The sequence below is a fragment of the Aegilops tauschii genome, chromosome 5, assembly GCF_002575655.3.
Source record: "Aegilops tauschii subsp. strangulata cultivar AL8/78 chromosome 5, Aet v6.0, whole genome shotgun sequence".
In the NCBI taxonomy this organism is placed as follows: domain Eukaryota; kingdom Viridiplantae; phylum Streptophyta; class Magnoliopsida; order Poales; family Poaceae; genus Aegilops; species Aegilops tauschii.
The window spans coordinates 254429752-254440091 of NC_053039.3; the positions used below are offsets into that span (position 1 = coordinate 254429752).

The 10340-nt window shown below is 45.2% G+C and overlaps 1 protein-coding gene across 1 annotated transcript; it reads right to left on the bottom strand.

Moving 5' to 3' along the window:
- Positions 1–248: 248 nt before the first annotated feature.
- On the bottom strand, positions 249–1499 carry LOC109759177 (probable non-specific lipid-transfer protein 3). Its single transcript, XM_020318003.4, has 2 exons — positions 1041–1499; positions 249–596 (listed from the first exon to the last, which is right to left on the bottom strand). Exons 1-2 carry the CDS (start codon positions 1394–1396, stop codon positions 587–589), a joined length of 366 nt encoding a protein of 121 aa, XP_020173592.1. The 5' UTR covers positions 1397–1499; the 3' UTR covers positions 249–586.
- Between the last annotated feature and the right edge of the window lie 8841 nt (positions 1500–10340).

Below are 10340 nucleotides of genomic sequence, written 5' to 3' on the forward strand. Positions count from 1 at the left end.
TTTGAGTGTTTTCCCTATCAGAAGGAAAACGTCTCGTAGTTAATTTGGAGCACTATATTGTGTTGTGGAGTACAAAATCACGACACAGAAAGTCCAAACTAGTGGAGATCTCGTTCATTTGGGACACAAAAGTGGCCACGGCGCGTATTGCACGCATGCATCTTCTGGCTCAAAACATCCGTATAGTGCACAATGCTCCATCATACTGCTGGATAGTGCAATAGCTGGACATCCATGCACGTCAATAATTAGGAAAATAATTACTATTCATTAATTGCCTGAACAAGTAGGTCAGGCACATCACACGTACACATCGGCTACACTAGAGTACAGCAAAGAGTTGACAGTTCACTCACGCATACGGACGCATGCATACATGTCGCATAAATATATATGCACACACAGTGTGTGCGCAAGGTACAGACATGGACACAGACACACAGTGACACAGTACTGAAATAACACACGCAAGCAACTTCATTTTATTATTTAGTAGCTCAGTATCGTATGAGCACTCCATCAACGTAGACATTAAGCTCCACACAAGCGCGTCCTTGCATGCACGTCGGAAGGGTTATATATTGAACTAGTTGACACTGCATAAGAATAAGACATATATATTATGTCAGAGAAAATCACGTTAGATGTAACATGCTAAAATACACGATCGACCGTTTTTCTTCAATATGAACTTAATATCACTGTTTTGTTACTATATACTCACTTCCTAGCTCTTAAGAAAAACTATGCAGGTACGTGTTTGCTCATGAGTTGTTCTAGTATTTGTCCTCTTTTTTGGGGGGTCATATTGTTTGTATTGGCAGAACCTTTTCTCTTCTGTACTAGTAGCTCGCATGCTGGATTAAAACTACAGTAACTGTTTGGCCTGGTGTAAAAAAACGTTTGTTTTTTATAACGTGAAAACAGACGGTTATGGAGTAGCACGATATGGAAATATGCACAAGATCTGGACTAGACGGCTACGCGAGAAGATGAAAATGCATGCATTTGGATGAGTAGACCGAAAGATTAGAACATACTTGTTGCAGTTGGTGGACATGCTGATGGGGAAGGGCACGCTGACGCCGCACTTGCCGGGCACGCCGGAGACCTTGTCCATGTTGATGGACTTGATGCTGGTGGCGAGGCTCTTGAGGCACCTGCACGCTATCTTGCGGTCCGGGCTGCTGCGGGCCAGGCCGTTCAGCCCCTGCACACCGGAGCAGCACTCCTTGCTGATCGAGGGCGCCTTCCCCGTCACGTACGACACGCACGGCGCGAGCTTGGAGTCCACCTGCCCGCACGACAGTGCCGTCGCCTCCCTGCCGGCCATCATTAGCACCACCGCCGCCAGGACCACGGCGGACACCACAGCCTTGCTGTTGAGACGAGCCATCGATCGCTAGCTGGAAGTTCCTTAAGCTGCTAGCTAGCTAGTGGGTGATCAGATGAGTGTCGGCGGTGTGGTTAAGCTAGTGGAGTGTGATGGTGTGGAGGAAAGGGTGTGGTTTCGAGGGTATAAATAGGGGAGAGATGAACATGCAGGATTGATTGAGCAATTGATGCCGGTCGCTGCCAGGTCGTTGGCTGGTGGAGTTAATTGAGAAGGTCGATCCACCCTGCAAGTGCATGTACCCGCTAGAAAGTACACCCGATCTCTTTGCAATTGGCATGTGTCTCTTTGCTTTTACTTTGTTTTTTTATATGTTTTTTTGCGGGAAGAAAAGTTACTGGTGGTGTGAACTTCTTGGTTGCTGCCCTGACCCTGAAACTGCCTCATGGCTCCACATATTCAAGACAGTGTTTGGCTGCTCCCATGGAACTGTAACCATGACTGAGTAGCTAATTTTTGGGCGCAAGGACCCCCTTTCTATCTCTGTTGCCTCTGTCACCCATTTGATCACTTGATCACACCATGTTTCCATCTGCTCTATGCTAAATCAATAAAAAGCCAGCAAATGCTGGATCTTTTCTTCCCGTGTTTGGTCCATTGTTTTCCCGAGGTTATAGCCGTCGTTTTCTTTCAAGAAAACTTCCAATCTATTCCTTTAATCATAGCAGTACAACGAACATCAGAAATAATAAAAATTACATCTATATTGGTAGACCACATAGCGACGACTACAAGTACTGTTGTGTCAGGGTACATCCACCTCCATGGATCCGATTATGTGAACTCTTGAACCCATCTACAGGCATTTCTAACCAATCCCCTAAAAATAGCTGAGTATCCAGCGGAGTAAAACCTTTGTGGAGTATTTTTACTCCACTAAGATTTGGCTGGACCAATCCAATCCCCTATATATATCTGGCTAGAGGCGGAGTCAATACCAGCATGCGGCGCGGAGGCATTGTCGGGGCTGTGTGGTCCGTTTCCCGGCCAATCCATAGCAAGGCACAGTCGCCGGCGGCCGGAAGTGCCAAATCCGGCGGCGACGGTACAGCAGCCGCAAATCCACCAGTTCTGTGCCGGCGACGGGACAACGAGGCACAAATCCAAGTGGTCAAGGACCGCGACGGAGCCTACGGAGCATCCGTGGCGATGGGAGGGTGCCAGCGGGGGGTGGGAGGGGTGGCGACGGCGCAGATGCGGTGCGCGGGGGGGGGGGGGGAGGTAGGGCGTGGTTTTTACTCAACCACGCAACGATGGAGTACATTTAGCGAAAAGATACGCGGTTGAGGATAATTTATCCTCCATTACGATGGATTGGGATCGGCTAGACGTCTGTTAGAGAAATAAAATCAAATTTTACTCCTCTAATCCGTTATAAGACTAGCCACAGTGGGAGTAACTTCAGCAGTAACATCGTGTCCAACTCAGCAAATTTGCTTATGTGACAATGAGTTAATGAGGAGAGAGATAGTTGTAGTAACTTAACTAGTTACTGTAACATCACATGCCTCAATGCAATATGAGTCTATAACCTAATAAATGAATCTTTGCATGTTACCACACTTACGTTACTACTCAAGTAACATAGTCTAGGAATATGTGTATGTTAGTAGTGTATGTTACTCTCCATTATGGCTAGTCCAAGGGCCGGTTTGATACTCTACAAGATAGAGCAGTGATTGTACGTGTACCAAGGCAGAAGCTCAGGCCACCGATTTCCTAGGGCCGAGTCCGACAGCTCTGCGTAGCCAAGAGCTCCCAGGCTGAGATATCAAAGACGATACCTCCAGCAGATCAAAGGAAAGGCAGACCATGCATCTGCGCTCAGGGTAGGGTAGCAATCAAACAGTCCAGTCGACATCTAAAGTGGTCTCCGGAACGTCTCCTAAGGCAACTGAACTTTCTACAATTCCGTAGCCGAGCGGCACCTCTACAGTATGAAACGAAGTATTAATGCCTGATAGATCCATAACCTAACTGTTCATGCCTGATTTTATTGGCCTTATTACTAATTCCATGTAGTTGCCACCTACGTAGCTTGCGTCTCCCAACAGGACTCGGGTCTGAAACGTTGCAATATTGCTTTCGCTCTATGCATGCGTGGTAGCATATCCCAACCTAGCTATCTAGCAGGTGAAATAGATTTTCACCTCATCAATCCTCTACAGTAGCAGCTTTAAATTGTTTGTTAATTCGGCACGTCTGTGCATTCTTCTCAGCGCCATTTTTCTTTTCCTTATGCTCGAACTTGCAGCATATATCTCTATTACTTAACCTCTACCACTTAAAAAGAACTTAAGGTTTTTATTTCATCATTTTTCTCACCACCCATTCGTTCAACGTTTCATGTATATGATAACCAATCATCTTAATTTACTTACCTTCTGAACCAATTTCACTTTAGTTTACTTATTAAACTTCTAATCAAAATATAAGGTACTCCATGGTCAGAATTTGATTAGCATTTATACACAATCGCATTATTATTAACAGATAAATCACAAGCTAACATACTAGAATATTTATATCCCGCTGTAACGCACGGGCATTGTTCTAGTATTGTTATAAAAAAGAAGCGTGATACCAGCCCACACCCTCATCCACCGTTCAAAACTCATTTCACTCTTGCAGTGATGGGTGCCAAAAGCCTATCACTTGCGGGCGAGACTCTCAATATCCCCGGACGGCCCCCGCATCGCCACCACAGGCGACACGGGGGAAACCCTACCCAGCGCCGCCGCCAAGCACATCCTCCGCCCCTCCCCGCTTCGCCGCCGCTGGAGGGCTTGCCGGCGAAGCTTTGCCGAGCCCAGGGATGGTGGCGGCGGGGCAGATACGTACCTCCTGTTGCGTCCCCCACCCACCCCTGCCCCGAGATCCACTTTTGTGCGGCTCGAGACGGTCTTCTCCGGCGGCTGCTCCCCGCCCAGCCGGTCCGACTTCTCTTGCCTCCTGTGCAAGTTGCTCCCCTGCTTCCTCCTCATGGATATAGCCCCCATCTGCTGCTACTGGCCGGGGACGCAGGTCGCAGCTTCGTACGGCGGTTCGGTTGCGCCTTGGTGCCGACGGCGGCTGCCCTGGCTGCCCTCGTGTTGTGCGTCGTCCATAATGCGGCTCCTGTCCCCCACCCCTCCCTCGCGAGCTTCTGACCCCTCGGGCGGCGGCCTTGGAGGCGTTGTCGGGATTTCGGCTGTGCGCGTGCTCACCACCACCACCCCACCCCGGCAGGGACGAGTCCTGCCCAACGGACATGGACCTGCACTCCTTCCTACGCCCATGGCCGGTAAGGGCTGCTCCGGGCCCGGCGCCCCCGGGAGCTGTGCTCCTTCCGGCTCCCTTGGCTCGCCGACGCCTCGGCGCCTTCGCACCTACACCCAGCTGGTGCCTTGGTTGGCCATCCATCCCGGTGCATCTTCGACTCCGGCTTGCTCTAGGAGCTGCACCCCCTTCCGGCTCCTCGAACTTGTCAACGTCCGTGTTGCTTCGGTCCCGGTGACCCGGACCCTGGCTCGCTCGAGCCTCCGGCCACCATCACATTCTCCTCCGCTTCCCATTCCGCCCAGTCGTCCACCTCCGTGCCCCGTTTGTCCCTCCGTCGCTTTGTTGCTCGCGCGTCCGGCGTCGCTCCCATTCTTGTGGTTGTGGTTCAGGCCTATGCCAACTTCTTCTCCTATTCGTGCTCCGATGGCTTGGGATTGCTCAGACTCAGGCTAGGGCGAAATCGCTGCATCTTTTGCTGGCAAAGGCGACACCCGTGGGTGCCGTCCCCTTCTTGGAGGCGCTGTCACGACTGTTGTTTGTGCCCCTCTTCGAGCATCAGGGGAAACCCTAGGTCCGGTTATCCGGATCGGACGGCGATGGCGTCTCGGCGTCGTTCCCCTTCGTGAAGGCGTCGTCTTGGTTGCTCGCGGTGTCCTCGGTTCTGGATCTGGAGGTGTTGGTCGTCGTGTTATTGGTTTGGGCTAGTTCTGAGGATGGCGAGTTTAGCCGTGTTTTTTTTCTTTGTTTGGGCCGAGCATCTCATGTCTCTCTGCTCCGGACACCATGTTCACACCCTTGCGCTCGTGTCATGTATTGTACCACATCTTGTACTCGTTCTAACTTCTTCTATCAATGAAATGATACGCAAGCTTTGCGTATTCGCAAAAAAAGTCTCTCAATGATGGCCGCCACTGATAACATGGCTTCAGTGGCGGACGTGTTGCCCATCACTGTTATTCTCAGTACCTGTCGCGGGCACCAGTGATATACTTTGCCAAGCCAAAAGAATAAAAGTTGTCGCGGCAGTGTTTTTTACTGCCGCGACGGCTGTTTTAATTTTAATAGTAATATTATCCTTGCAGAGTCGTATATAGGAGAACAGACGTTTGGCACTTGGCCTCCATGGAGGCCGGTTTTTTAAAAAATTCAAAATTCCGGTTTCAAAATGAAATTTTTTGTACGAGTAAATAAGGATGTGAGGCGTATGTGTGTAAAATTTCAGGATGAAATACATTAAAATGCAACCTTTACAAGAAGAATAATTCATGGTCTAGGAGGATGAATAGTATCATTTGTTAAAAAGCCTCAGATTTGTCTTTTTTGCACAGCCCTCATTTCAACGTATTTCATCCTGAAAATTTACATACTTGTGCACTTTGCCTTCATCTATCTCTGTATTTTTTTAGAATTTTTTGAACTGTAAAAATGTGAATTTTGAATTTTGAATTTTGCATTTGGAGGCCTTCATGGAGCTCGGCCTCCAAAAGTAATTTCCGCATATATAGCACAATTTAAGAACATACATTTATTGCTTAACGCTTTCAAATAAAATTACATTAACCGCATACAACATGTATGTTCAACGAAATGATAGTACGACGGGATCAATACCAAGAAACAACAATGGTGACTGCGAGATATTGTACCACAAATAGATGTCATCGGTATCATTTACTTTGCCAAGAAACAACATGCACGCCCTCCCAGCTTCCATCTTCATTTATGTTGCAATATGTATCCAACTAGAACCACTGAAGTACGTTCGGTGTGCCTAGTTGGTGACCAAGGCTATGCCCTTTTTTAACAAGGCCATCTTGACCTCAAATGTGCCCTCCTCTTCTATAGGTAGTTTTTCCCTATGCGTGAAGTCTGCCCTTCCCCAACAAGGGACGCACTGTGCATAATTGAAAGAAAACAACAATTAGTCATTTTGGTGTGCAACTTTATAAACGTGAGCAACTCATTAGCCACAACACAAGTTGAATTAACACATACCAACCACTCAAGAAAGTCCTCCTGAAGATCTATTTCTATTTCATTGCATTGAAGGTGCACCTGTGGCAGGCACCTAGCCTGTTGCCGCCACACCAAGTCCATTCTTGGTTCATTCCTTATATTAATGTTTAGAAATGAAACAGAAATAACATAGTTTTGACATTGTTGTGTCGTTAATCTAAACCAACAAGAATTAGAACAAACACGTATAAACACACTATATAACATTTAAGTAGCAGAAGAAATCAAATAGAAATCACATAGTTTAATGGCATCATTTATACATAGTACATTCAACACGTCGATAAAATAAACATTAAAAAGTATGGATCGACGAAAAATTGGGCATAACTTCTGATAAAAATGAAAGATCAAGTGCCAGAAATGTGGCAAAACAAAATTTAGTCAATGTTTCGCCGTAATTTTGACACTCATTTTGAAACCCTATAATGTCTGAGCACTCCATACGGATAAGGGACCAATAGAATAAACAATTAAGTGCATATAAGAAACATCAATATGTCATCATCTAGAATATCAAATTATTGTCATTAGCTAGATTCCTTAGAAATTTTTCCTATAGGCTTCATCATATACATGTGAATCTATAAACATGATCCATATCATGGTTCATCTTGTCGCGCATATCAAATGCATATAAGCTCGAATAGTCACGGAGTGACACAATGTATTATCTTAAATGAACGGAATTAACTGGCTAATAACCACATAAAGATATACTCTATAATTTTGTTTTAGTCACAACTAATTAAGCAAAACAACCTACTTTTTAACATTGTTGCTTCGTAAATCTAAATCAACAAGAATTGAAAAAAAAACACATATAAACACACTATAGAACATTTAAGTGGCACAAGTGTAGAAGAAATTAAATAGAAATCACATAGTTCATGTCATCATTTATACACTATAGTCCAATCAGCACTAAAATAAACATTAAAAAGTATGGATTGACGAAAAAATTAAGCATGACTTCTTCTAAAATACGAAAATATCGTGTAACATCCCAAATTTTCAATTTGGAATGTTATACATAGGTCATCATGCATATCATATTTTTATTGCATTTCGTTTTCCGATCCTCGAAATTCTAAGCAACTCAAGGACCCACAGAGAGAGTGGGGGATTTCACGTCCTTCCTATTTGAATTTTTTTTCCAAATATTGAAACAAGGATCATTTTGGTTTTAATTATTTTCTCTCCAAAAATATTTCTAATTAAAAAATATGAGAGGAGATAATATGACTTCTCCAAAATAAATGAAATATTGGAGGAAAAATATTAAAATCAAATAATTAATTTTATTTGGATTTTATTGCAATTTTATTCGAATTAGGAAAAATATGCGTTTTTCGAAATAGCATTAGAGGCCCAAATAAATGTTCACTTTGTCCGAAATATTTTTAGAGGACAGGGAAATTTTATTTCAGGATTTTTGGAGTCCGTTTAGTATTCCTTTTAATTGTTTTTCTGCGCGTCGGAATATTAAAAAAAACGAACCGACCTTACCGGGCCGTGTCCAACCTGGACACTAGCCCGGCCGGCCTTTATAAGCCGAGGGGTCCGACCCAACCGAAACCCTAGCCCGCCGCGCCCCGCCTCGACTCCCGAGCCGCGCCGCCTCCTCGCCGTCGCCCCGCAGCGCCGCCGCCGCCCCGTTCCGCCGCTCCGCCGCCGGATCCACTCGCCGCCGCCGCCGCCAACCCCGCCGGAGCCGCCGCCGACCCCGCCGGACCTTGCCGAGGTAGCCGCCGCCGCCGGTTTTCGTTAGAAACCCGCTTGTTTTTTTTCGAAAACCCTAGGTTTTTTTTATAGATCGTTGTTTTTTTTCGGTTTAGTTTAATAGCGGACGTTCGTCCCTACGCCTGTTCGTCAGTTTTTCTTTTTCCAGGGTTTTCCGCGATTATTTTCGATCGTGATTTCTGCCCTAATCTTTGATCTAGTATAACTTTTCGCTCGTTTATCCAAATCAGGTGAAACAAGCGCCTAGGTGTTCGTCTCGAAGCCCTCTTTCTGTTTAACCAACTTGAACAAGATTTTGGTACTATAAAATTTGACTTTAGTCCAGATTAGTAAACGGATCTTGTTTCTTTCGTAGTTTGAGTTTCGTTGCTCCATTTGATTAGATTTTTTTGCAAACCGGAGTTCTTCAATTGAACTTTCTGGTTAGATCTTCTGCATCTTTGTTTGAATGCTTATGTATGCTATTATTTGTTTGCGATAGAATTCCCGGAGTGCGAAGCGTGCTACTACGAGTCACTAGGTTTTGCGGATAGTCAGCAAGGCAAGTAACAAATTGATCATACCCCTTTAACCCCAGTTTTTATGCATTAGTTTCAACCCTCAAACATTGCATGAGTAGGATCTCTTAACATGTGGGTATCTGGGAAGTAGTTGATGAGGTAGAACCTATTACCTGTTTTATTATCAAACCCTTGGGAGTTACTTCTACATTATGCTAGTATTGCCATTCTATGCTCGTAGACGTGGTTTGGGTGAGTGAATGCATGACAGATGTGAGATTGTTAATTAATGGTTAACTTAAGGTGGCAACTTTAATACCCATCTGGGTGGATTGCTTGCGGGTACCTGGAGAATCCAGTGTTGTCCTAGGATATCCCGGAGTACCCGTGTGATCATCCTATGGTCCGCCACCCAGACTCAAAGGGATCATAAGATTATTCATGCTAGAACTTCCGTGTGCAGCCAGAAGCTATTTTGGGCTCTAGCATAGTTGAGTATGTTGCATGACCTCTTCAGTAGTAGGCTAGCAGATGTAGGGGATGTAGGTTGGTACTGTCTACCCAGGGTTAGAGTTAATGCTTCTGAAAGACTGTGTCTCGGCCATCCGTTTCTCAAACACCATGTAGTGCGAGAAATCCAACGGAGGAGATCGAGTCTTGTGGGGAAAAGTGTGCAAACCTCTGCAGAGTGTATAAACTAATCATGGTTAGCCGTGTCCCCGATTATGGACATCTTGAGTATCTGGTACTTGAATTATTGATTTGATCTCATCACTCTAAATTCATTTGTTGGGATGTTAATGATTACTTTAATTAGGATTGAGTTGGAGGAACCTTCTCAATGATGTTTCAACCACCATGATAGTTAAGTAAAATATATTCCTTTGTTGTAGGGAAAAATTGGCTTTTCGCAAAAACTTTGTAACCATAGAGCCTCCACCAGCCTTATATGCATGTAGTGATAGCATTTATTCTGTTCATTGCTCTACTGTGTTATATTGCCAGCATATTCCATGTGCTGACCCGTTTCGGGATGCAACGTATCATGTTGCAGACTTTTCAAACGACGAGTAAGGTGCCATAGGTCGTTTTTCATGCACTCAGCTATGCCGTTGGAGTTGATGGACTCACTTTATCTTCCAAGTCTTCCGCCGTTATCTTATTTAGATGGCCTTAAGCCATATTATTGTAATAAGCTCTCTTTTGAGACTATCGACGTAATAAGTGTGTGATTGCTACTCTGTTATAAATCCATTCGAATACTGTGTGTGTCAGCATTACCGATCCAGGGATGACACTGAAGCACAGAGACTTGACCGTCTGAGGGCGGGTCGCTATAGAGGTGGTATCAGAGCACACGCTGAATGTAGGACACGACCACTAAGATGAGCCTTAGGTCACTCTTCTCTACTCATTTCTGACTCCTC

Coding starts and splice junctions, on each gene's coding strand:
- LOC109759177 (XM_020318003.4), bottom strand. CDS start 1,396: ATGGCTCGTCTCAACAGCAAGGCTGTGGTGTCCGCCGTGGTCCTGGCG.